General features: G+C 43.7%; 1 protein-coding gene across 19 annotated transcripts in view; it reads right to left on the reverse strand.

Annotated features, from left to right (window-relative positions):
• LOC135089427 (microtubule-associated serine/threonine-protein kinase 3-like) overlaps positions 1–27,500 on the reverse strand; it is a 271,594-nt gene that overhangs the window by 65,720 nt on the left and 178,374 nt on the right. For 16 of the 19 annotated variants that reach the window (XM_063984974.1, XM_063984985.1, XM_063984987.1 and 13 more), the window contains one exon: positions 17,247–17,326. In XM_063984974.1, the coding sequence (XP_063841044.1) occupies positions 17,247–17,326 (80 nt within the window). Of the gene's footprint in view, positions 1–10,233; positions 11,301–17,246; positions 17,327–17,462; positions 18,357–27,500 lie in introns of those variants that run through there. The other 3 variants (XM_063984982.1, XM_063984981.1, XM_063984984.1) reach the window with 2 other exon arrangements.

The following is a 27,500-nucleotide window of genomic DNA, read 5'->3' on the forward strand; positions in this document are numbered from 1 at the left end:
CTTAAGGACCTCTTGCTGTGTAGCTTTTCGACGTAATCCTCTGCAGTTCCCCCTCGTCTTTCCGTTTTCTTTTCCTCCGCCACAACCAGAAATAAGCAGTTCATGAAGAAGCTAAATCCAATACAGCCTTGCTTGAATTTCTATGCTGTGCTTTGCTTTGTCTCTTCTCTCTCTTCCTTGTCATTCTTTCCCCTCTCTTTGCGTCCTCACTCCCTCCTCGCCTGTGTCCTTGTCTTTGTCCTCCTCCTGCTCCTCCAAAATGATAAGAAAGCAACACAAATTTCATTTCTCCTGCAGCATTGCAATACAGACACGAAAGGAAACTGGAAAGACGGGAATAAAACACGAAATACACAAGAAACACTCGCTCTTTCCTCCCTCTTGGCTTCCAGAAAACAATAAAGCAACACATAACAGGAATATACGAAGCCACGCTGGAAAACAAGAATAAAAGTAAGAAACACACAAGAAACACATACTATCTTACTATCTTTCCTCCTTCTGCTCTTGCTTTTCCTCCTCCTCTTCCTCCTAGTGTATTTTTCCCTCCCGAGCCGCTGTAAGTACAAACAACCGTCGCTCCCTCCAATATTTTCCTCACAAAGTACAAGGCGGACCATAATGCCCTGCCTTTCCTCTCCTCCTCCTCCTCCTCCTCCTCCTCTTGCTCGTAAACGGCTCCTGACCTTTCCTCTCGCAAGTACTTCGTCCCTTTCTCTTTTCTTGGCTTTTCTCCAGCTCTTCCTTCTGCTTCTTTTCCTTTCCTCCTTCCTCGCTCTTTCTCCTTGTCCATTTCCCTCTTCTTATCATTTCTCCATCTTTCCCTTCCACTAATGCATTTCCCTTAATCCTCTTTCTCCTTCTCCTATTCTTAACTCCTTGATTTTTTCCTCCTTTCCTCCTGTTTCCTCACATACTTTCTCCTCTTCTCTCGTTCTTGCGCCTTATCATTTCTCCATCTCCTACATCCAATTCTCTCTCTCTCTTCCACTCCTCTCAGCTGCTCAGTCCGCCTCCCTCTCCTCTTCCCCCTCCCAACCCAGTCCCTTCCCTTTGACCTCCTCTTCCCCTTTCCACGCTAAACGATAAACTAAGATACGCACAACAACTCGCGCAGATAAATCGAGTTGCTCTTTGAGTCTGAGAGATTACACGTGGAAGGAAAGGAGGAGGAGGAGGAGGAGGAGGAGGAGGAGGAGGAGGAGGAGGAGGAGGAGGAGGAGGGGTCTCAGGGTCTCCTCATTTTCTTGGTCATTAAATGGTGTGGTAAGTTAGTTAGGGTTGTCCACTTACAGCCTCCTACCTCACCACCATTATCATCTTCGTCATCATCTTTCTTTCCCTTCCTCATATTCCTCTTCTTTCATGGCTTTTTTTTCTTTATATCCTCTCCCTTGGTCTCTTTTTTCACCCATTCTTCTTTGATCCTTCTTTTTTATCATTTTTTTCACTCCTATCTCTTGTCTCCCTACTTTTCTTTATGATTTATTATTTATCTTTCTCTTCGTCTTATGTCTATCTTAAAACTTTATTCAGATTTTGTCTTGTCATTTTGTTATTTGATCTTTTTTCCTGCTCTCTCTTCGTCTTTTTCCTTAATGTGACATCTTTTACTCTCCTATTCCTTCTTTCATTTTTCATCACACCTTCACAAAAGCGAACACGTCAGCATCATCACATCACAAGATACATCACCTTTACATTCTGTCCCACGCTTCTCCTTTGCACCTCCATGTAAAAAAATATATCTATTTCACTTTCATGTATTTTTTTTTTACCACCGAAATACTACTATATATATATCCTATGCCTTTTATACACTCTCTCTCTCTCTCTCTCTCTCTCTCTCTCTCTCTCTCTCTCTCTCTCTCTCTCTCTCTCTCTCTGTCTCTCTCCGTCATTTTCTTACGAGGTGGAGTAAGTGAAACGCGAGTGGAGTTCACCGTAGACTTTTTCCCGCCTCCACACTCCCGCGCCGCTCTTCCTTCCCCCGATTATTACATTACTACGTGCAGATCCGCCAGTCTCCCGCTCACCTCCACCCACCTGCAGACTTCCCGGGCCATATTACTCCTTTCCGCACCGTAATCCACCTGCTAACCTCTCTTCCACCTCATAAAATGTCACTCCTTCCATCAACTTACCGTGTTTCTCTCTCTACTCTCTACTCTCTCTCTCTCTCTCTCTCTCTCTCTCTCTCTCTCTCTCTCTCTCTCTCTCTCTCTCTCTCTCTCTCGTTTTTTTTTTTTTTCAATCCCACGATCTTTCCACGCCAATGCTAAAACATATATTCTTTTTTTTAACCTCCACCTAACAACAACAATCTCCCCTCCATCTCTCTCTCTCTCTCTCTCTCTCTCTCTCTCTCTCTCTCTCTCTCTCTCTCTCTCTCTCTCTCTCTCTCTCTCTCTCTCTCTCACGAACTCACCGCCAATTAAGTCTCCTCCGCCTACCTCGCCCTCACGACGCCCCGAAAATTAACCTTTCAGCGAGGCACGAACCGCCCTAATGTGCTGGGCAGGGAGAGAGAGAGAGGGAGTGGGAGGGAGAGAAGGAGAGGTTGGGAGAGGACGGGAGATAGGGAGTGAATGGACGAGACGGGAAGTGGAAGGGGAAAAAGAGGAAGGATACAGGTCATGGAAGAAGAAAGGAGGATAAATAGAAGGTTTGCAAAAGAGAAGAATAAAAGGAAGATGAAAATTAATAGAAGGGAGAGAATGATAGAAATAGATAATAGAATGATAAAGGAAAGTGGAAAGGAGGTAATGGGATCGAAAAGGAATGGAATGTGGTGAAATATGGAGGGGGAAAAAAGTTAGGGAGAAAAAAAGGAGGTAGAAATTAAGGGAGGAATGAGGGATGGGAAAAGAGTGGAATGTGGACGGAATTCTGGGAAGCAAAAAAAGGGTAAAAGAAAGTAATAAAAGTTGAAAAGTACCGGAGAAAAAAAGATTGGAAAAGGAAAGAAAAAAAAAGGAGAACCAGATTAATTGATGTTGAATAAAAAGTGAGGCGAGGAAGAGGAATGAAGGAATTAGTGTAAAGATATATGAAGAAAACCAGAGACTGATGTAGAAGGAAAAGGAAGGAGAGGAAGGAAGGAAGGAAGGAAGGAAGGAAGGAAGGAAGGAAGGAAGGAAGGAAGGATGTCACTTAAGTATAAAAAGAAAGCTAGATATGGAAGTCAAGGAAAGGAAGAAAAGGAAGGAAAAGAAGGAAAGAAGGAAGACAAATAAGAAGGAAGAGAGGAAAAAAGAAGCAAGCAAATGTATGACGAAAAAAAATATGAAGAAGAAAGAAGCGAGAAAGTGGAAGAAAACAGTAACCAAATATAAGAAGTAGAAGTAGCAGAGGTCAAAATTATCACTCAAAAATGAAGAAGAGTTGTGAGAAGATGCAAAGCCCAGCACTAACTTGCTCAGGGAAGGAAAGGGTTGGTCAAACTTTTAATGAGAGGAGGAGTTTGGGGGAAAGACAAGAGCTGCAATACTGGAGGGAACAATGAGGGAGAGGGAGAAAGGGTTGAGGAGGGGGAGGAGGAGGAGGAGGAGGAGAGATTAAAAGTGACGTAGTGGTGGTGGTGGTGGTGGTGGTGGTGATAAAAGAGTGAAAGACGTGATTCATTGTACGAAAATATTTCAGCCTCTCTCTCTCTCTCTCTCTCTCTCTCTCTCTCTCTCTCTCTCTCTCTCTCTCTCTCTCTCTCTCTCTCTCTCTCTCTCTCTCTCTCCCCAATCTCTTGTCCAGAATCGATGCCGTAAATTTGTTTTCATTGTTCAGTCTCTACAGAAACACACAAAAAGTGCCTCTCTCTCTCTCTCTCTCTCTCTCTCTCTCTCTCTCTCTCTCTCTCTCTCTCTCTCTCTCTCTCTCTCTCTGTGTGTGTGTGTGTGTGTGTGTGTGTGTGTGTGTGTGTGTGTGTGTGTGTGTGTGTGTGTGTGTGTGTGTGTGTGTGTGAGAGAGAGAGAGAGAGAGAGAGAGAGAGAGAGAGAGAGAGAGAGAGAGAGAGAGAGAGAGAGAGAGAGAGAGAGAGAGAGAGAAGCAAGCAGTAATGGACTTAATTAAGATCTAAGATCACCTCGTCACAGATCTCTCTCTCTCTCTCTCTCTCTCTCTCTCTCTCTCTCTCTCTCTCTCTCTCTCTCTCTCTCTCTCTCTCTCTCGTCTCCTCCATTTACTTCACTGAGTCTTGAAATAATTTTAGAGGAGACAAAATAGTCGCTTTAGTAATTACATATTTTATTTTATTTCCGGATAATTTTCCCCCTGAGTTCTTTCTTCCACTCTCCGCTCCTCTTTTAATTCTTTTCCACCTGTCTTGCTTCCATTACCTTATCGGATTTACTCTTCCTCTCCATCCCCTTGTTTACACTCCTTTCCCTATTCTCACCGTACTTTTTTTTATTTTTTTTATTTTCTATCCTACGTCTGTTACCAACTCTTTTTTTTTCTTTCGTTTATCACGTTTTCCCAATTAATGTCTTTTCTTGTCTGGATGGAGATATTTTTTTCTCTCCATCCACTTCCTTCTTGTCTCTATCTTCCACCTCTCTATCTCCTTTTCCTCCTCCTCTTCTTCTTCCTTCTCTTTCTCTCCTGGCCATCTCTCTCCTGTCAGACTCAACATTCCCTGAAATCCGTCTTCACCTCACAGACAGGGAAAATTACAGGAGAAGGAAAGATGCAGGAATAAAACCCAAAGTCTCTCTCTCTCTCTCTCTCTCTCTCTCTCTCTCTCTCTCTCTCTCTCTCTCTCTCTCTCTCTCTCTCTCTCTCTCTCATTAAGGGCAAGAATGAAAAGTTGTGAAATAAAGAAAAGGGAGAGATGAATATGAGAGAGAAAGAAAGAGCGAGAGAGAGAGAGGAAGATTGGTGAAAAGGTTTATTCCTGCATCTCTCTCTCTCTCTCTCTCTCTCTCTCTCTCTCTCTCTCTCTCTCTCTCTCTCTCTCTCTCTCTCTCTCTCTCTCTCTCTCAGCGGGGTACATCAGGCCCTTCCAGCACACCTGTTTGCAATTAATCATCGGGAAGGTGCGTCGCAGGCTGCAAGGTATCACCCCCTAACCCCCTTACTACCCCACCTCCCTCCCTCTCTCCCTCCCTCCTCTCCCTTACCTGCCTCATTCATCACTCCCCCTCATTTCCTCATCCTCCAGGTTATACTTCCCTCATCCCCTCAGTAAATTTCCCATATCCTTCACAAAATTCCCTTAAAACCTGACCTCCCTCTCTCTCTCCTCCCTCATTAATCTTTCCCCTTCACTTCCTAAAGCCTTATAATTTTTTTTCCCTGTCTTTCTCTCTCACTTCGTTTCCTCGTCCTATTGCATTCAGGATCCTAATAATGATCCAGGGGTTCCTTTAAATCCTCGTCTATTTTTCCTCGGACACACAGATCCTCCCCTCATTACCCTTACACGCTAGATATTCATATTTTCCCCTCTTTCCCCCTCCCCTCCATGCCTTGTCTTCTCGTCCACTCAGACCCTAAAACCTAATATCTATCTCTCTTTCCCTCCCGTATATCTTTCCCTCATCCTATCACATTCTAAACCCTCATATTTCTCCCTCTGATATTTTCCCCTCAGTTCCCTCACATTTTAAACCATCACATACGTCTCCCTTGCCCTCAAACAGATCCCCTCACCATTCACACCCCGTCAGTATCCTTCCCCTCCACCCTCACCCTTCCTGTCCCTTTAATACGTCTTTCCCCTCACCCTAAGTAATCTCCTCACACCTGTACTCTCGCCTACACCTCACCTGTCACCCCTGCACGTCTCTCACGCTGAAAACACACGATAACTCACCCTACACTAATTTCTCACCTTTATTCACCCTAATCTCTCCATATTCTATAGTTACTTATCTTCCTACTCATCTTAATATCCTTACACACTTTCCCACGCCCCTTCCGGCTATTCTACACCCTATACACTCACGCCATTACCCAGTACACCCTAGTATACCCTTCCCTACACCCTAAGGAACCTATCCCCCCTCCCCCCTCCCGCTGGTCTCTAGGGAACGCGAAAACCCAGAGGCGTGGCATCCTCAGTGAAACATAGGATCGATAGAGAGAGAGAGAGAGAGAGAGAGAGAGAGAGAGAGAGAGAGAGAGAGAGAGAGAGAGAGAGAGAGAGAGAGAGAGAGAGAGAGAGAGAGGAGCTAAAAATAGATAAGGAACAAAGAGGATTCTGATAATTTTATTTGATTAAATGTGTGATTTTTTTTGTGTGCATGTGTGTGTGTGTGTGTGTGTGTGTGTGTGTGTGTGTGTGTGTGTGTGTGTGTGTGTGTGTGTGTGTGTGTGTGTGTAGGCGTTATTATAAGGACAAAGGTGGAGTGGGGTTTTATTACTCTCTCTCTCTCTCTCTCTCTCTCTCTCTCTCTCTCTCTCTCTCTCTCTCTCTCTCTCTCTCTCTCTCTCTCTCTCTCTCTGAACTCTTGTATCACCAAAAATATAAATAACACCTCCCAAATTACAGAAAATTAAGGCAAAGTTGGTAATGATGATAATTAATAGCCGCAAAATAGCCTTAAAATTAAGAAACAACATTATCAAAAGTTCAAGTCCTCCTTTTACGTATAGTGGGGCCCTTTAAAACCTTCCCTTTATGTAACGTTAGGTTTCTTCGGCCCTTTAGAAGAGACACGTGGTCAAAACTCCCTTCATGTCTTCCCAGTCCCCTACGAAACCTTACAGTCTCAGATGACAACCGGTGCGCAGGTATGGCTAGAGTTACCTTCACCTAAATTACCTGGCGGGAGCACACACACACACACACACACACACACACACACACACACACACACACACACACACACACACACACACACACACACACACACACACACACGTTTGTTAGTTAAGTAAATTTTAGCTCAGAATTTTTTTTTTTTTTTTACGTTCGTTTTTAACGGGGCGAGTTACGTTCTCATGTTAAGTTCATTCAAATTAGGATATGTTAGGGGAGAAAAGTTAGGTTAGGTTAGAGTAGAAAAAAATTAGGTTAGGTTAGGGTAGAAAACAAGTTACGTTTGGTTAGGGAAGAAAAAAGTTAAGTTAGGTTAAGTTCTGGTTAAGTTTCATTAGTCAGTATCTCTCTGTGTCTAAGGTGTAGGTGAGGGCGTGTCTACGAGTCTGTTTACCTGTCCCTCACCTAGCGCATCTCAACACCTGCTCTCATTATCTAGGTCGGCAGGTGCAGCAGGTGAGGCCACTAACCGATGAGTCACTGGTGGCGTCACGAAGATACACAAATGTCACTACCGCTAGGCAATCTTTCCTCCACCTCCTCTTCTACTACTAGCCAAAGATTACACGCCTCCTCCTCTTATATAATGCTTAATTTCTTCTCTAATGTGCAATATAATGTAGTAGTATAAAATAATCTGGTTATAATCTGTCTATTGTTGTTGTTTTTTTCTCTAATGGTGTAATATAATTTAGTGTAATATTAAATGGTCTGGTTATAATCTAAAAGTCAACTGCTGTTTTAAATATCTAATCTCTAGTAATTCCCTTTAATCCCCCTCTCCATTTTCCTGTAATTCTCTCTAATCTCCATGTTTTTTTTTCTTTTTCTTCTTTTTTTTTGTTTCCCAGTTGTTTTTTCTCCAATTATTCCTCTCTTGATTTGTCTTTCAACTCATATTTTTGTCTTTTATTTGTTTTTGTTTTTGTCTTTCCTTCATCTCCTCCAACCACTTCTCTCTTATTCATCTCTTAATTCTTATTCTGTTTTCTTTGTTTTCATTGCTCCATCCCTCCCTTTCACCTTTTTTTTTTCTCTCTTTCTAATTCCTCTTAACTTGTCTCCCAACTCCTCCTCTTGTGCGTTTCTTTTTTTTTCTTTTCTTCTACGTAATTTTTCACTCCCTCCCCTTCCCTCTTCATCTTTCACCAGTATCACCTTCCCTGTAATTAAAACAAAGTACACACACACACACACACACACAGAAAGAGAGAGACCCCATCCTACCCCCAATATCCCCAACACGAACTCACCCCAAGTTAACCCCCCAAAAAAACACCCCCAACATTCCTGAGAGGTGTGGTGTGACGTCATTTCCCCTCCCTCTTTCACCCCCTCTGCTGTAACTCACTCCCAATCCCCCCCACTCTCACTCTCCCTTGCCCCCAACACTGGACAGCAAAGTGTGAAGGTAATATGAAGGGAACAGTGTGTCAATAAGCGTGAGAAGACACACTATCGCTAAAAATTGATCCGTATCGTGCATAGAAAATGGTTACAAATATGACACTCTCTCTCTCTCTCTCTCTCTCTCTCTCTCTCTCTCTCTCTCTGGCCGAGGAAGACAAAGATCAATAGCGCGATCACCAATAGAGCAAATACAACAAGAATATTCTACTATAACACGTCACTATTGCGCCTCTTGGGTCCCCGCCGTCTGAGTCTTCCTTCTTCCTCTTGTACTCGTGTTTTTTATGTGTGTTTGTCACGAGGGTTTTATTGTGGGGGAGATGAAGTGGTGTGGAAGATGTTGTTATGGTATTTGCTGTTGTCGTGGTGATGGTGGTGGTAGAAATAAGAGGAGGAGGAGGAGGAGGAGGAGGAGGAGGAGGAGGAGGAGGAGGAGGAGGAGGAGGAGGAGGAGGAAGTAGTAGTAGTAGTAGTAGTAGTAGTAGTAGCAACAACAAATATGAAAAAAAAATTACTACTATCAACAACCATAACAATAACAACAACAACAACAACAACAACAACAACAACAACAACAACAACAACAACAACAACACACAACACGAACAAAGCATACAATTGAAGCCAAAATACAGCTTCAATTTTACGTTCAAATATAATCTCCTTTTCGCTTCGCTTCATTCCAATTATCTCTTCCCCTTCCCTTCCCCTCCCCTGCTACGTATGAGAGGGGAGAGGAAGGGGAAGGGGAAGAAGGGGAGGGGGATAATAAAAGGTAAAGAGCAGGTACTAGGGTACGTAAGAGGTGAAAAAGGGGAAATAGGAAACTAAGGTATTGGGAAGGGAGGATGTCTGTCCATATAAAGGGGAAAAAAAGGGGGAAAGAGGGAAAGATTTTAATGGGGAGGGGAAAAGGAGGGGAATATTTTAAAGAAGATTTAGTTATTTTAGTTTAATTTCTATCCGGTTATGAGTATGATAGCAACACACACACACACACACACACACACACACACACACACACACACACACACACACACACACACACACACACACACACGAGAGGCGTAATTTGCACACCAGAGTAGCAAAGTCCACCATTTCAGTGTCTCGTGCAATCAATAGAGAGAGAGAGAGAGAGAGAGAGAGAGAGAGAGAGAGAGAGAGAGAGAGAGAGAGAGAGAGAGAGAGAGAGAGAGAGAGAGAGAGAGAGAGAGAGAGAGAGAGAGAGAGAGAGAGATGGAGGAAACAAGACACGTGCTGACCTCTTTCACCTCTCTACTCCCTTGTCTCCTCCTCCTCCTCCTCCTCCTCCTCCTCTTTCTCCTCTTCCTCTACTTCCTTGTTCTCCTTTTAAGTCATTTAAACCAGAGATTTAAACCGTATATTACTAGGCTTCCTGAGTTCAAACACACACACACACACACACACACACACACACACACACACACACACACACACACACACACACGCACTTCCTGTACTTTCCCTTCCTGTTCTGTACTTCAATATTCATAACATTCCATTCCACCCTTTCCCCTCACGTTTTTTTCCCCTCCAATCAATACATGTATGTAATTTACCTTCACGTGTGTGTGTGTGTGTGTGTGTGTGTGTGTGTGTGTGTGTGTGTGTGTGTGTGTGTGTGTGTGTGTGTGTGTGTGTGTGTGTGTGTGTACATATGCTTACAGTCTTGGGACAGGTGTGGATACGAACGATTCCAAGTAATCAAGCTTGAGATCTGAACGTACAGGTGTGTGTGTGCGTGTGCGTGTGTGTGCGTGTGCGTGTGTGTGTGTGTGTAGAGAACAGGTGTGTGCTGAGGGGACAGGTGTGCGCAGCGGGCGAGGAAACACACGCGGCGCTCATCTGACGTAAACAAACCGAGTTAAAAGTGACCGGCCGCTCTGATCCGCCTTGTTATTTCCCTCCGTCTGTCTCGTTTGTCTCTCTCTCGCCGGCTTGTGACGCGGCGCGGCGGGCGGGGGCGCTGACGAGGCCGTGGAGTGATGTATAGCAGAAATATGTCCTCAGTATATCCACGGACGGGGTCAAAAGTACCTTACCTGGCGCCAAGGAAGAGGGGGTGTCACCGGGCGGAGACGGACCGCCACGTCAGTTGGTTACGTGCGCCATACTAGTGATGCTGCTGCTGGTGGCTGTTGTGGTGTTGTGGCGGGTGTTGGGGGCTGTGGTGGAGGTGCCTCTGGTGTCTGCGTGGCGCCGTGATGCTGGAATGGGGGTGTGGAGGGTGGCGGGAGGCGGGGGTGTCCTTGCAGTCTCCCCCAGACCTTGGTATCCCGAGGGACACAACACAAGCAGACACTGCACTGGGGCCTGACGGCTGAGTAATCCCTCCAATTACAGGGACGTAGGTGTGTGTGTGTGTGTGTGTGTGTGTGTGTGTGTGTGTGTGTGTGTGTGTGTGTGTGTGTGTGTGTGTGTGTGTGTGTGTGTGTGTGTGTGTGTGAGCTCGTGGAGGGGCGCACAACCAACAGCCGTCGTCCGTTGTGTCCGTGGTGTGCGTGACTCACAGGTGCCGGGCCGCCCTGACACCCGCCCCTCACACACGTCACTCGGGGCCTACAGGCGGCGGTGGGAGCGGGTGGCGGCGGTGCTAGTGACGGCGACGAGTGAAGGGGGCGAGGGGCGGCGGCACGAGGACCTGGACGGCGGCGCGGGGAGTCAGTACTGGCAGCACACTCCAGAAGACCGCGGTGACGGCGCAGCTCCCGACCGACCAGCGCACATCACCGCTATTGATCCACCTGTGTCCCTCACGCGCCAGCCAGCCAGCCAGCCAGCCAGCCAGCCAGTCTACTACCCAGCCAGCCAGCCAGTCAGCCAACCATCCTCTAAGCCATTTCACCAGGCAGTTCAAATGATCCTCTGACTTTGCTAGATGTAAAATTAATCCTCTTGTCCTCCAGTTCTCTATTCTTGTCATTTACCACTGTTTTCTTTCATGTGGAGGCATTCAGCCATGTAGTCAATTAGGCAGTGCAGGCATCAGTCAGACAGTCAGCCTTGTTCAGCTTCCAGTGAGGCGTCAGCAGGCCTTCCTCTGAGCCATGCAGGGACAATGGGATGCAGAGGCTGACACACGCCGCCGAACAATGCAGCACTGAGAGAAAGAGAGACAAACAAACACACGGACACTGCTACTAACAATCCCAGCTTCCCTCCCTCCCTCTACAAAAGAACACAAACAAACAGTAACCCTAACAACTACAATCTCCGTCCCCCCTTCCCACCCCGCGTGGAGATAAAAGCATTGGTATATGGGAAGATAGGGACAGGCCAGTTAGTCACCAGTCAGCCAGCCAGTCAGGTGGAAAGATATATATTGGTACAGACGAACTGGTGGGAGAAAATACAAAAAAAAGTAAAGGAGAAAATATCAAAACATGGATGCCAGAGAGAGAGAGAGAGAGAGAGAGAGAGAGAGAGAGAGAGAGAGAGAGAGAGAGAGAGAGAGAGAGAGAGAGAGAGAGAGAGAGAGAGAGAGAGGAAACAAAGCTGACAGATAGACACGCGATCCACAAACAAATAACTGAAAAAAATCCTCTGACTTACAATACGGAAATGAACAGCTTCTCTCTCTCTCTCTCTCTCTCTCTCTCTCTCTCTCTCTCTCTCTCTCTCTCTCTCTCTCTCTCTCTCTCTTGTATTCATTACTACTAAGCTCGACCGTCCAATTTGCTCTCCAGTCCTCTCTACTTTTCTCTTCTTCCACCATCCACCTCCACCCTCCTCCTCCTCCTCCTCCTCCTCCTCATCCACAAACCAGCAGGCGCATTATCCTCCATGACCTGCCTGCTCTTCCTGCAATGACACACACACACAAACACACACACACACACACACACACACACACACACACACACACACACACACACACACACACACACACACACACACACAGGTGAGAGAGAGAGGTGCATTTCCCCTTTATGAAACACCTTTCCCCGTTCCCTTCCACCACCTACACCACCTCCACCTTCTCCACTACCCCCCACACCCCCCTCCCTGAAACATCCCCACCTTCTCCTTCCCCTCTAGCAAACTGTATGACCTTTAAAAACTTTGCAGTGTCTACTTTTTTTTCTTTAATCGCTGTTACTTGGGAAATAGTAAATAAATGAACGTCAGTAGAGAAAAAACAAACAAAGGTAAAATGAGAGTATTACTCCTTGTTTACCTGTACTGTTGCCAGGTAAGCAGGTAAGGTAATACACGTTCACTTAAGGTGCTTCCCAGGTATGAGAGAAAAAAACAATAGAGAAAAAAACAAGAAAATACGGTATTAGCTATGCAGATGAAACGTAATCAGAGAGAGAGAGAGAGAGAGAGAGAGAGAGAGAGAGAGAGAGAGAGAGAGAGAGAGAGAGAGAGAGAGAGAGGATATGAAAAGCAATAATCTACAACCAAGCCAAATAAATGAAAGGGACAGCGATAAAGGGTGAGAAAAGAGGGGAAGTTATGAGAGAAAATGGATTGGACTCGTTAAGAAAAACGGGGGACGATAGTAAAATATAATAAATGGAGGAAATAGGAAAGGGAGATTAAAGGGACGAAGGGGAATGCGAGAAGGGTAAAGAAAATAGAAAGTAAATTATGTACAAGTATTTACAGATGAAGGGAAGAGAGAGAGAGGCAAATAATAGACATAAATGATGAAAGAGTAAATAGAGAAGGTGAAAAAAAGTAATAAGAGGATTAAATAGGAAGAGATTTTTACTTGAAATTAATCTGCATAAAATCTATCACTCCACATTATTCACTCCACTTCACTCCACTCCACACTGCTCCACCTCCATCATCAAGCTTACATCCACTCCCAACGCAATAATTAAAGAACTCCTCTTACTCTCCCTCTCTCCTCATCTTTCCCCTTCACACACCCCCTCCACTGTACAATAACTTCCACCTCTCGCTGTCCACAGAAGCCACAATATCGGAGTTTGGGTGAAAATTTTAATTTTCTATGTTTTGGGCGTCATAGAAAACGCTTGGTTCCCTGAATCGAATGGTTTGACTTTTATATTATTTTCCCCAGAAAATTTGAAGAAAACACAAGGGTTTGTTTGGGGAAATTTAAAGGTCCTCGAGTGATCAAATCCCCCATTGCGTCAGCTGTTCACGCTTCCATACGCTAATTGCAAAAATACCCACAGAAGGTTGCATATATATATATATATGTATATATATATATATATATATATATATATATATATATATATATATATATATATATATATATATATATATATATATATATATATATATATATATATATATATATATGATTATCATGTTAGATACATATCTATAGTGACAGCAGGAATGTAGATATATATTTTGTTTGTAATGTTTATTCCAGACAATAATTACCATAAAAACATCAAAAAGTAAATTTTCAAAGTGCTATCTTTACAAGGTTACCGTACTGTACAGTTAATATTGTGCAACTGTGTAATGTGTACGTGTACTGTAGATATACATAACCTGTCACACACAATATGTCAGTGTACAATTTCGTAAAAGAGTACATCCAATTCCTGTCAACCCTTGGTTTCTCCGCTTCACGCCACACTTTTGATGCAGCTGCTGCACCACCAGGAGGAACTGAACAAGAGAAGCATTCCTACAAAGAAACTCACCTCAAGAAAGAAGAGGAAGGTGGAGGGAATTGACAGAGATGATAGTCACAGTGCAGGTCATTAACAACTGCTAAGTGGGAGTATTGACACATAAATCTTTAACAGCTCTTATCTCAAAGTTATCTTCGCTAAATATTCAAACTGCATCTCCTCCCAAAGTTATTAAACAATTTTCATTTTGTTTCCTTTCCACAGAGTTGTTTAGCATATGTCAGAGAATTAAATGTTAAAAAGTAAAAAAAACATGGAAACTTAGTTCCATTGTTTATTTTCTCACTTTCGGAAAAAAAAAAACATGAAAATACTGTACGAGGAAACTAAACAAAAAACGTGGGAAATATTACAAGTATGGCCACATAACTTATATAAAAGTTATAAGCAGACTGGATCAAAATTATCTGTGGGGGATTCTGACCTCCTTAACACTACCACAACTCTCTCTCTCTCTCTCTCTCTCTCTCTCTCTCTCTCTCTCTCTCTCTCTCTCTCTCTCTCTCTCTCTCTCTCTCTCTCTCTCTCTCTCTCTCTCTCTCTCTCCTTATTTCTTGAGTATGCGAGGGTGGAAAGAGGGAGAAGATAAAAAGAGGAGGAGAAGGAGGAGGGTAACGAAGGAGAGAAAAGGAAAGGTAAGGGATATTGGAGGAAAACTGAAAGCGCAATGGAGAGGGAGGGAGGGAGGGAAGGAGGGAGAGGGAGGGAGAGAGAGAGAGAGAGAGAGAGAGAGAGAGAGAGAGAGAGAGAGAGAGAGAGAGAGAGAGAGAGAGAGAGAGAGAGAGAGAGAGAGAGAGAGAGAGAGAGAGAGAGTCAGTAAGCACTATTTGGTGACGAACAGTGGGGTAGAGAAAAGGAAAAAGAGAATAGAGGAAGTAAAGGAGGAGGAGGAGGAGGAGGAGGAGGAGGAGGAGGAGGAGGAGGAGGAGGAGGAGGAGGAGGAGGAATGTGTTGCCTAATCAATCATTCGAGAAGAAGCCGGTTAAGAGAGAGAGAGAGAGAGAGAGAGAGAGAGAGAGAGAGAGAGAGAGAGAGAGAGAGAGAGAGAGAGAGAGAGAGAGAGAGAGAGAGAGAGAGAGACTACAGGCCTGGAATGACCTGTAGTAGTGGTGGTGGTGGTGACGATGGGAGCAGTAATGGTGATGGTGATGATGGTGGTGATGGTGGTGATGGTGGTGATGGCGGAGGAGGTAACGACCCGGGAATAACGATAATAATAAATAAAAAGAAATAGGAGAGAGGGAAGGACGGTGAATATTTGTCTGTGAAAATAAAAAAAAATATATATTAAAAATAGAGAAAAAAATAAGTGTTCAAACAAAAGATTACCAGGAATATAAAAATCAATAATTGAATAAATAAACAAATAAGTAAATCAACAAATACGTGAACAAGTCAGTGAACAAAAGAGTGAAAAAAAGAAAAAAATACGAGCGTAGGAGTGCAAAATTAAAATGAAAGAGCGAGGATTAATGAAAAAAGAAACATATATATATATTCTCTCTCTCTCTCTCTCTCTCTCTCTCTCTCTCTCTCTCTCTCTCTCTCTCTCTCTCTCTCTCTCTCTCTCTCTCTCTCAAGCGAAGGTCGGACTGAGCCGTGCAAGCCCCTTAAGCCTGAACGGGCAGCTTCGCTAAGTCCCACTGTGGAGGGCTTAGTGTGTGTGTGTGTGTGTGTGTGTGTGTGTGTGTGTGTGTGTGTGTGTGTGTGTGTGTGTGTGTGTGTGTGTGATCCCATAGAATTTCCTGTTCACCAATTTCCGAGGACGTGCGCGTATTTCCTCTCTCTCTCTCTCTCTCTCTCTCTCTCTCTCTCTCTCTCTCTCTCTCTCTCTCTCTCTCTCTCTCTCTCTCTCTCTCATAATCCGCTTCCCTCATTATAATCATCCACCCTTGCCTCATTCACTGCCTCTCTCTCTCTCTCTCTCTCTCTCTCTCTCTCTCTCTCTCTCTCTCTCTCTCTCTCTCTCTCTCTCTCTCTCCAGCGCACTCACCTGCTCAATGCACCCATTAAAGTTAGCTCACCTACGCGCCACACCCTTCCACACCCTTTTCAGAGTGTGTGTGTGTGTGTGTGTGTGTGTGTGTGTGTGTGTGTGTGTGTGTGTGTGTGTGTGTGTGTGTGTGTGTGTGTGTGTGTGTGTGTGTGTGTGTGTGAGAGAGAGAGAGAGAGAGAGAGAGAGAGAGAGAGAGAGAGAGAGAGAGAGAGAGAGAGAGAGAGAGAGAGAGAGACTATGCTAGGGTAAACCTTTTCAAAAAATTTCTCTTACTCCTCTCCTCCTCTCTCCCTCTCTCTCTCCCTTTCTTTATTCTATACCTCTTCATTCCTGCCGTTAACGAGAGAGAGAGAGAGAGAGAGAGAGAGAGAGAGAGAGAGAGAGAGAGAGAGAGAGAGAGAGAGAGAGAGAGAGAGAGAGAGAGAGAGAGAGAGAGAGAGACTCAATACTGATGAACCACAGAAAATGGAAGGGTTTTGAGGATGGACTCAAATATTTCATGTTGTCATCTCTTCCTCCTCCTCCTCCTCCTCCTCCTCCTCCTCCTCCTCCTCTTCTTTTATCTATCTTACTTAAGCAACTTTCTTAATGAGCAGGGATGAACGAGTTTATAATTAATTAATATTGAAGAAAATTGAGGAACGAAAGAAAAACAAAATTAAATATTGACAAAAAATAAAGGGGAAGAATGTTTGCAAAGATAATAAATGGAGGAGGAGGAGGAGGAGGAGGAGGAGGAGGAGGAGGAGGAGGAGGAGGAGGAGGAGGAGGAGTTTTGGCATTCTGGTGTAACCGTGGCTCTTGAAGAAAATGGCGAAGGAAAAGAGGGAAGGAACGAGGTAGGGAGGGAGGGAAGAAATTTCGGTTAAGGAAGAAAAAAATGTGGGGAAAAGAAGTAAAAACGAGAGTTTAGGAGGTAAGTAGGAGGAAAGAAGCCGGATTTTGTCCCCCTCCCCTCCTTCTCTCTGTCTTTTTTTTTTTTGTCTTATCGTTCCTCTTTACCCTTCTTCTTCTTCTTCTTCTTCTTCTTCTTCGTCTTCTTCCTCCTCCTCCTTCTTCTCTAACAGTTAATTGTAAACCCTCTTCCTTTTCTTCTTCCTTCTATTCCTTCTTATTCGATTACGTCAGGAACCAAAGCCATACTTAACACATGACTTTTATGGGATTAGATAATATTTCCGTATATTATTCAATCTCGTCATGTTCTCCGTTAAGATTTCTCGCTTTTACAATATTGTTCTTCATATTTCAGTCTTTTCCCATACATAACGTATACTATGTACGGTCACACTGAACGAAAACGATACAGAACGCTTAAATAAGATGAAAAGCGACATGGAAGGTATAGCTAAGTCTGACGCTAAAGTTGAACACCCATTTTCTTTGGCGTCGGCTCAGTAGAAAACGAAGGATTTTAAGGGGTACTCACCAGCGAGTTGGAGAGAGAGGGAGCAGACTGGCCAAGCAGAGAGCTTCTCATCCGCTGCAAGTTAGAGCTTTCACTTCCACCTGTAACAAGAAAAAACACACGTGAGTAGGGATATCAAGACATAAATCATGGTCTGGGCGTGGACGGACAGAAAGAGGAACGTGAAGGCGAGTAGAAGGGCGAATAAAAGTGAGTGAATAAGAGTGACCATCTTACCATGGACCTCAAGCCGTGTGGTGTCTGAAAACCTGCGTCGTTGTATCCTGGAGAGGCGCCGGTAGTGCCAGAAGTCATCCAAGCTGTAGGAAACTTCATCCAGACTGCAGCGCCGCGACCCACAGTGCGAGGCGGGCGTGGAGAAGTGATGAGGGGGCGGCGCGAGGCAGGAGGGCGCTGACAGCCTCTTCTCCCCACAGGGCCCTGGTGTCCTTGCTAGTAACTGAGGGAGGGAGTAGCGCGCACCCCCATGCACCCCGCCATGTACCCCACCGTGGCTCTGAGGTGCCAGCCACGCCCGGGAGAGGTGCCCCGAGGCTACCACCCCGGGGCGAACCTCAGGGGCAGAGTGGCGCTTGTCAGGTCCTGGGGTGCTGCGCGCAAGGCCCCACTGAGACGCCACCTCCTCGCCGCCTGAGGAGCAGCACTCGTCCTCAGATCCCTCACACCGGATCCGTATAATTGGGGGCGGCTCGGCCATGCTCTCAGGACTCCCTCTCACAGCCTTCATACCAGTTTATGGGCGGTGTTAGGGCGGCGGGAGCACTCAGAGATGGGGTCGGTCCATAAGGTGCCACGGTGGGCCATTGGACACACCAAGCACCACACCGCCTCTGTGCTGACACTCTTTCCTTCCTCCTTACCGCCCACTCCCTTTCTCTCTCTTTTCCTCCTTGCCTGTGTCTCCTGTTGTTTTGGGCCTAACACTTCACACACTTTGCCACACCATTTCCCTGCTTTCCTTTCACTCTATGTCCGCTCACTCCTCTATTTTTTTTCCTTTTTTTCTCCTTTTTTTTCCCTCGACACCTGTGCAGCACAAATTTTCCCAGCACAGTGTTCGTAACGTGCGCACTCTCTCACTCGCTTCGCTCACACACGCACTCACTACACCTGGAAAAAAAGAACTAAATATATATGTACGAATTTGCATAAGTCTTCACACGCGGCTCTTGTGCTTCCACGCCATTTAAACCTCCACCACATTACCTCCCCTGCCCTGGTGGTGGTAGTGGTGGTGGTGGAGGAGGCCTACCATCACCACCACCACCACCACCACCACCACGACCAGTCTTTTCATTTCTCACGTTTATTTCAATTTTAACTATGACATTATTTTTCCTTCCATTTCTTTTCTTCCCTTCCATCAGCTTTTTTTCTTTCCTTTTTGTATTGCTTCCTTCCTCTCCCTCCTTCTTCTCCTCCTCCTCCTCCTCCTCTTTCTTGACCTTTGACCTTCTCAACTTCACGGATTTGATTACATGTATATTTTTTATGTGATAGTTTTTATTTTCCCTAATCAGTGACCTGCCTTCCCTCTTCCTACCCCTCCCCGTCCCCTTTTCCCTCCCTCTGTCCCCTTCCCTCCTCGTACCTCTCCCTCTCTCCCTGCCATCAGTCACCTGTAGCTGTCACCACATCCCTCAGCAATCTGAAAGGACTTTATTTCCTTTGTGTGTGTGTGTGTGTATGTGTGTGTGTGTGTGTGTGTTAAGGGATGTTGCGTGCTTAATTGAAGGGGAGAGGTGAGATGAGAGTGATGTGAGAGAGTGAGTGAGTGAGTGAGTGAATAATTGTGAGTTGCTTGCGTGAGTGAAAGGAAGGCGAGCAAAGTGGAACAAATGTAAGGATGATTATACACTTATGAAAAAAAAAAAAAAGTAATTTGTGGGTGAAAACCGTACCATTTCCTGTACAATTACTGTAACAAGATGATTACTACTACTACTACTACTACTACTACTACTACTACTATTACTACTACTACGTAACAAGAGATAATAATAAAGAAGAGAAAGGAATAAAGTAATAAAAAAATATAATCTAATCAAAATATAAAATAAATAACATCGGAAGGCAAGAGAGAGAGAGAGAGAGAGAGAGAGAGAGAGAGAGAGAGAGAGAGAGAGAGAGAGAGAGAGAGAGAGAGAGAGGATACAATGCAGAGGTCAACAATGGAGCAAATGGAGGTCGTACGGAGGTCATGTACGTACGTACGTCACATATCAGTGATGTTTTTTTTAATAACGCAAATTCTCTCTCTCTCTCTCTCTCTCTCTCTCTCTCTCTCTCTCTCTCTCTCTCTCTCTCTCTCTCTCTCTCTCCACAGACTTTTAGGAGCCACGCTTCCATATCTTCTCATTCCCTCGGTCACATCTCTCTCTCTCTCTCTCTCTCTCTCTCTCTCTCTCTCTCTCTCTCTCTCTCTCTCTCTCTCTCTCTCTCTTTCTGGTGGCCTTGCTTGACCTCACTAAACTTTGTAATTTATATTAGACAAACACTTCAATCTTGCATGCCTCCTCCTCTTCCTCCTCCTCCTTCAATACTTCCTCTTCTTCCACCTTCATCACCACATCCTTCTTCTCTTCCATTTTTATTCCTCTCTCCCTCCTTGGGCATAATAATTTTGTTTGAATGTGCGGGAAAACCATATTGAGGCGGAAGGGAAGGTGAAGAGAGAGAGAGAGAGAGAGAGAGAGAGAGAGAGAGAGAGAGAGAGAGAGAGAGAGAGAGAGAGAGAGAGAGAGAAGGGGGGTTCATGTTTTGAGCTATGAAAAGGAGGGCGCCCTGTCAGAGAGAAAGGGCAAAGAGTGATTCTCTCTCTCTCTCTCTCTCTCTCTCTCTCTCTCTCTCTCTCTCTCTCTCTCTCTCTCTCTCTCTCTGTTTTCCAATACCAGTTACTTTCTCATTTTCTTTTACACACAATATTTCTTCCATTTCTTCTTACCTCCTCCTTCTTTACCTTCATTCTCACTCCCTTTTATCAATTTTCTCTAACTCCTCTCCTTCCTCCCTCTTCTTTTCCTCTCCTTACCCTAAATATTCTCTTCCATAATCCAACTTTATTACTCTTTCCTTCCGATTCTTTGTCCCCCAAGTCCCCCCCGTCCCTATCTCCCTCTCCCTCTCTCTCCCAGCACACCTGAATAATGAACACCTGGGCCCCGTAACGCTACCTGCCACATTTCACCTGGCGGAATGCACTGTCCCATTCACTATGCACGTTAACTGCTTCCTTATTTTTCCATTCCCGCTGAGCTACTTAGGAGGAGGAGGAGGAGGAGGAGGAGGAGGAGGAGGAGGAGGAGGAGGAGGAGGAGGAGGAGGAGGAGGAGGAGGAGAGGGAAGAAAGGACGAAGAAAACATCGGAAATGGAAGACGTGAGAGAAAATGGAAATGTACTGAAGGAGAGAGAGAGAGAGAGAGAGAGAGAGAGAGAGAGAGAGAGAGAGAGAGAGAGAGAGAGAGAGAGAGAGAGAGAGAGTCTTGCTTCCTGCTTCTTCTTTTACTCTCTCTCTCTCTCTCTCTCTCTCTCTCTCTCTCTCTCTCTCTCTCTCTCTCTCTCTCTCTCTCTCTCTCTCTCTCTCTCTCTCCCCTTCCATTCATTCATTCTTTATTATCATGTTTTCCTCCACGTCTCAATCCTTACTTATTTCTTTTTCCTATTTCCTTTCATACCTACATTTTTATTATTATTATTATTATTATTATTATTATTATTATTATTATTATTATTATTATTATTACTATTATTACCTTTCATTATCTTTCATCTTGTTTGAGGTCAGAAATGCCGTGTGTGACTGACGTGTGTGTGTGTGTGTGTGTGTGTGTGTGTGTGTGTGTGTGTGTGTGTGTGTGTGTGTGTGTGTGTGTGTGTGTAGGCATATCCTCTTTAACGTCTTATTACTAATGCACACCTGGTCTCTTCCTCTTGCACACACCACTTGCCAAATTCCCCCTCACTTTTTTTTACAACCCCTTCTTTCTCCCCCTTCCCCCTCTACCATCACCATCATCACCACCATCACCATCACCACCACCACCACCACCACCACCACCACCACCAACAACAACAACAAAAAAAACATTAGTCCCCCTTAAAAAGTTCACCGTTTTCTGTTAAATTTTGTAATAATAAATAAAATACGTGACTTTATCATTACATATATATTTTCTCATTAATTTTCTCGCGTGCAAAGATAATGTTTAACTGATTCAATGACTGAATGACTGACTGATTGGTTCAATTGCTGTATATTTAACTCTCTCTCTCTCTCTCTCTCTCTCTCTCTCTCTCTCTCTCTCTCTCTCTCTCTCTCTCTCTCTCTCTCTCTCTCTCTCTCTCTATGTACTCGTATCTATCTATCTCTCTCTCTCTCAATATACCAAACAATAAAGGAAGGAGAGAGGAAGAAAGGAGGAAAGGAGGAACCGGGAGAGGAAGTGGGGAGAGAGGAAAGAATGACAGGAGAAAGAAAACCTAGAATAACAGAATAACGTGAGAAAAGAGGAGGAAAAAGGAAAAATGGAAGAAAAGGGGAGATGAAGGGTGGATGAAGGAGAGAGGGACAGGAGTGGAGGAGAATGCAAATAGTGGAGAAAAGAACAGGATGTGGAATCAAAAGTGGAAGGAAAGAAGAGGATAGACGAGAGGAAAATAATAAATATGAAGAGAGGGTGACAGAAGAGGAAAGCGTTTGCAAAGAGATGAGGGTTTAAATAATTCAGCTCTCTCTCTCTCTCTCTCTCTCTCTCTCTCTCTCTCTCTCTCTCTCTCTCTCTCTCTCTCTCTCTCTCTCTCTACCTGTTGTCGATAAAAACTTAGTAGTTGAGTTTTTCAATCATAACTTGGCACAAACAGAGGTGAGAGAGAGAGAGAGAGAGAGAGAGAGAGAGAGAGAGAGAGAGAGAGAGAGAGAGAGAGAGAGAGAGAGAGAGAGAATCACAGCAGTCAATGAGGCGTGAAACACACTTACCTGACCTATGTTCCTCTCTCCCTTTCTCTTCCCCCTCCTTCCTCCCTTTTCTCTCCTTTTTGCTCCCTCCTCTTTCATTCGTACCTCCTCTTTCCTCCTCCCTTTCATTATGCACTGTTTCTGCTCCTGTTTTATTTTCTTACTTTTTTTTATTTACTTCCATCCTTTCCCTCCCCTTTCCTTTCTCTTCCTTTTCTCTTTCCTCCATCCTTACCTACTCTCCCCCCACACTCTCTCTCTCTCTCTCTCTCTCTCTCTCTCTCTCTCTCTCTCTCTCTCTCTCTCTCTCTCTCTCTCTCTCTCTCTCTTATAGTTTTCTTTATTGTTTTTACTTTTTTTTATTTATTTTCACCCTATCCCCTCTTTTCCTTTCCCTTCTATTTCTTTCTCCATTCCATTCCTTTTATGTAATTTCCCTTCTACAATATTTTTTTTTTTTTTTTACGTTTTTACTTTCACCTACCCTTCTCATCCCTCTCCCTCTCCCTCTCTCCTCCCTTCCCTTCCCTTCCCTTCCCACAATGGCTCCCAGGCCGCTCTTCCATTAAAGGCCCTGAATATTTTATGCCGCGACATCTAAACACAGGTAGGCCTTTTTTCTCTCTCTTTTTTTTTCAAGTTCTCCACCGTTCCCTTTTATTTTCTCTAAATCTCTCCTCCTCCTCTTGCTCCACTTCCTCCTTCTCTTCTCGCCTTTTATTTATATCGTTTGGTAGTTTGTTTTATTTAGCTGTTTTTTAGATGTGGTGGTGGTGGTGGTGGTGGTTGTGGTGGTGGTGGTGGTGGTAATTGTGGTGGTGGTGGTGGTCGTGACGTATAGAAGATTCACGATAAATATTAAAATGAGGAAGAGAAGATTATGGTAATTTTCCCTGAAGAATGAAGAGAGAGAGAGAGAGAGAGAGAGAGAGAGAGAGAGAGAGAGAGAGAGAGAGAGAGAGAGAGAGAGAGAGAGAGAGAGAGAGAGAGAGAAAGAGAGAGAGAAACACAACACCTGTTTCTGGAGATTAAGGATTAATGTCATGTTACTATGAGGAAATCTCTCTCTCTCTCTCTCTCTCTCTCTCTCTCTCTCTCTCTCTCTCTCTCTCTCTCTCTCTCTCTCTCTCTCTCTCTCTAGATATGTTGACACTGAGATGACTACACAATACACCACAATATACCTCAACCTTCTCCTCTTCCTCCCTCCTCCCTCCTCCTCCTCCTCCTCCTCCTCCTCCTCCTCCAGGCAAACATAACCTGACCATCTTCTGTTTCTGAGGTTAAGTTCAGGTGTTCATAGGTAAGCCACAGGTGACATATGCTTCTCCTCCTCCTCCTCTTCCTCTATCACGCCCACACACGCCCATGACTCGCCCGCATAAATAGGAGTAAAGGTACAGTGTTATCTGGTGGAGGAGGAGAAGGAGGAGGAGGAGGAGGAGGAGGAGGAGGAGGAGGAGGAGGAGGAGGAGGAGGAGGAGGAGGAGGTGGTGGTGGTAAAGGTGTGGATTACAACTAGTGGAAAAGTTACCTGTGACTTGTTCATGTACCTCGTTTCTCTCTCTCTCTCTCTCTCTCTCTCTCTCTCTCTCTCTCTCTCTCTCTCTCTCTCTCTCTCTCATGCTTTATTCCGTCTCCCTCTCACTCTTCCTCTCCCAGCCTCCTCCAGCCGCGCTCACAAGTATATTCACGGAGAATAAAGCAACAACAACAACAACAACAACAAGGATAAGAAGAAGAAGAAGAAGAAGAAGAAGAAGAAGAAGAAGAAGAAGAAGAAGAAGAAGAAGAAGAAGAAGAAGAAGAAGAAGAAACAGTATATCACAACCACAACCACATACCAAAGTAAAAACACACACAAAAAAAAAAAAAAAGAATAGAAAAAAATAATGAAACAATATCATTCACGAAACCATAAGAAATAAACAAGCCAGAGAGAGAGAGAGAGAGAGAGAGAGAGAGAGAGAGAGAGAGAGAGAGAGAGAGAGAGAGAGAGAGAGAGAGAGAGAGAGAGAGAGAGAGAGATGTATTCCCCCGTGGCGGATCGTCTTCCTTCGGGCGGGCCATAAATCCTTAGCAGGACGCCTTTTGGTGCAGGGGCGCGCCATTCACCGGGGCGGCAGGTAAGCAGATAACACACGTGCCACGCAGAGGAGGCAGCAGGTGCATCTCAGGTGGCGTGCTCTTAATCTTTGTACCTGACGATAATGTATTCTGATGGAACGTGGGATGTGATGCAGGAATGTGATGTAACACTCGTATTGCTATTACTGTACTACTAATATTACTACTACTATTGATAATGCTACTACTACTACTACTACTACTACTATTACTACTATTGTTAATCTTGAGGACGAACGAACGAGACAAGTAACACTAAAGTAAAAACTATTTCTTCTTTTACTACTACTTACTACTACTATTACTTCCAGCACCATTACAACAATTGCTATTACTTATACAACACACACACACACACACACACACACACACACACACGCCTTCCTAACCTTGGCAGCGCAACACGACAGACTGTTAATGAGAGAAAGACATAAATAACCGTATAATCAGCTCGTTATTAACCTTCCGAAGTATATCTGGGGAAGTACAAGCCATGAACATCTTGCGAACGTACCTCAACCTCTTAGAAACCTATCCAGACTTGCCCAAACCTATTAGACACTTCTGCAACTTTCAATCGCTCAAGAAAACCTTCCCCAAACATTACAAACTTTCCCAGGTCCGAAAAAAAAATGAAAAAAAAAATATATATATAAAAATTTTCAGTGTGATATGTTCCTTACTTAAACATATCACACCTTTAAGAAATCTCCCTTAATTCTCCACACTCTCAAGTAAACCTCCACAAAACTTCAAAAAAACCTCCCTCAAGTCTTGGAAAACCTCACTGAAACCTTTAAAGAAACCACCTTCACTCCATACAATGAACTTTTACCCTTCGGCACGCTATACATTAGGCTGATAATGAGAGAGAACTGGAGACAGGAGAGAGAGAGCGGGGAGGGGAGGGGGAGCAGAGGAAGGAAACATTAGCATAGGAGAATGAGATACAGAAGAGATACTGATTGGGAGATAACAGAGTGGCGATAATGAACGGATAATTTAAAGGAAGTGGTTCATAACAGTGGTAATATGAGAACAGAGGTGAGTGTAGACGAACAAAGTGGAAAAACAGGGGTAATAAGTGGTGCATAACATAATTATTAGGTAGGAGAAAGAAGACGAAGAATAGAAAATCATAAAAGGAAGTAATGAAAAGTGAATCAGAGGAAACAAGAATAGAGGTGTGTGTAGATGAACAAAGAAGAAGAACAGAGGTAATAGGTAGGGAATAAGGAACAGAAGAATGAGGGAGGAGAAAGACAGAATAGAAAATCACAAGAGGAGGCGATGAAAACTTAATGAAAACAAGGAAAAGATAATACTAAAAATCAGGGTACCGTAAGTTCATTAAGAAAAAAAAAAGATAATGAGTCAAAAGTCTAAGAAAGATGAGTTAATGATTGACTATGAATGAAAATAAAAAGAAGATAACAAGTTAGCAAGGACAAAAACAAAAGATAAGTTTAATGAGACATAAAGAATGAAAATAGTGAATGAAAATAGATGAAGGAAGATGAAGAGAAAGGCAAGAAGGACAAGAAGAAAAAAAAGATGAGCTTACAGAAAGATCCTGAATGAATATAAACGACGATAAAAAAAAAAAGGTGATGTCAGAGGAAAAAATACTGATAGCTAATAAAGGAGAAGAGATGAAGGAAGATGAAAAGAAAGAGAGTGAGTTAAGAATGACAAAAAAAAGAAAAAAGAAAATGAGTTAGTTAAAGTTAAAGAATCTAAAAAAAAAAAAAGTAAAGGAATTAACACGAAGACAAAAATAAAGATGAATTTACTGAAGGCTAACAGATAAAGAAAGATAAAGAAGAAAATAAAGTCAATCAGTTAAGACTAAAAAAAAAAAAGTTAAAATCAATGAAACAATAAAAAATAAAGAATAAATTAGAGACAAAACAAAGATGAAATTACTGAAAACTAATGAGAAGATAATAAAGAATAAAGAAGAAAATAAAAACAATGAATTAAAAAGACTAAGAAAGAATACTGAATAAAGAAAGATCAAGAAGAAAATAAAACCAGTGAATTACGAGGACTAAGAAAAAAGAAGATACTGAATAAAGAAGGATGAAGGAGAAAATCAAAACAATTAATTAAGACAACAATAGAGAAGAAGATAATGATTAACACTAGAACAAAGACGAATATATTGACATCCATGAGAGAGCAGAGAGCAGTTTGGGTGCGCGTGACGGTGTGACGGCCATGATCCGCCTCCTCCCGCGTCACGTGTCCCTGCTACAAGAAGTTAAAGGGGAAGGACTGCTTGGCGAGAGAGAGAGAGAGAGAGAGAGAGAGAGAGAGAGAGAGAGAGAGAGAGAGAGAGAGAGAGAGAGAGAGAATGTGGGTTACTAGTCAGCTGTGTGTCTACCTGTCGATTTTCCTTCCGCCTCTCTCTCTCTCTCTCTCTCTCTCTCTCTCTCTCTCTCTCTCTCTCTCTCTCTCTCTCTCTCTCTCTCTCTCTCTCTCTCTCTCTCTCTCTCTCTTTCTTTTACACACACATCAGCTTTTTCTTTGTGTTTTTTTTTCGTCTTTTCTTTTCTTACTAATACTCTTATCCCGCCTCTCTCTCTCTCTCTCTCTCTCTCTCTCTCTCTCTCTTGCTTTTTTGCTTGTTTTCTTAATCTCCTCTTCCTCACTTCCTCATCCATCTATCGTCTCTTCTTACCCACTTTTTTGTAAACATATATATTTTTTTTCTTGACGGTATCTTCAAAATTACTTTCTCAATCGAGTCATATACCTCCTCCTCCTTCTCCTCCTCCTCCTCCTCCTCCTCCTTTTCTACTCCTAACTCAAATATTCAATCCTACCCTCATCTTTCCCTCTTCACCTCCTTGCCTTCTCCCTCCTCCTCTTCTCTCCTTTCTCCTCTTCTTCCATCTCTTCCTCTTCGCATTTACTCTTATCAGAAATCTTTTAATATCAATGAAAAAAACGAAGTTAAAGAAAAAAGTTAATATTTCAAGTTATATTTTTCTTTTTGAGTCTAATTTCGAGAGAGAGAGAGAGAGAGAGAGAGAGAGAGAGAGAGAGAGAGAGAGAGAGAGAGAGAGAGAGAGAGAGAGAGTTAACTATTTATCACAAACCTACTAACATTCTCCTTCCTCTTCGTCTTCCTCTTCCTTCGAGCCTCACAGTCCGTCTCTTCCTTGCT

This window comes from Scylla paramamosain, chromosome 33 (genome assembly GCF_035594125.1).
Source record: "Scylla paramamosain isolate STU-SP2022 chromosome 33, ASM3559412v1, whole genome shotgun sequence".
NCBI classification, from domain to species: domain Eukaryota; kingdom Metazoa; phylum Arthropoda; class Malacostraca; order Decapoda; family Portunidae; genus Scylla; species Scylla paramamosain.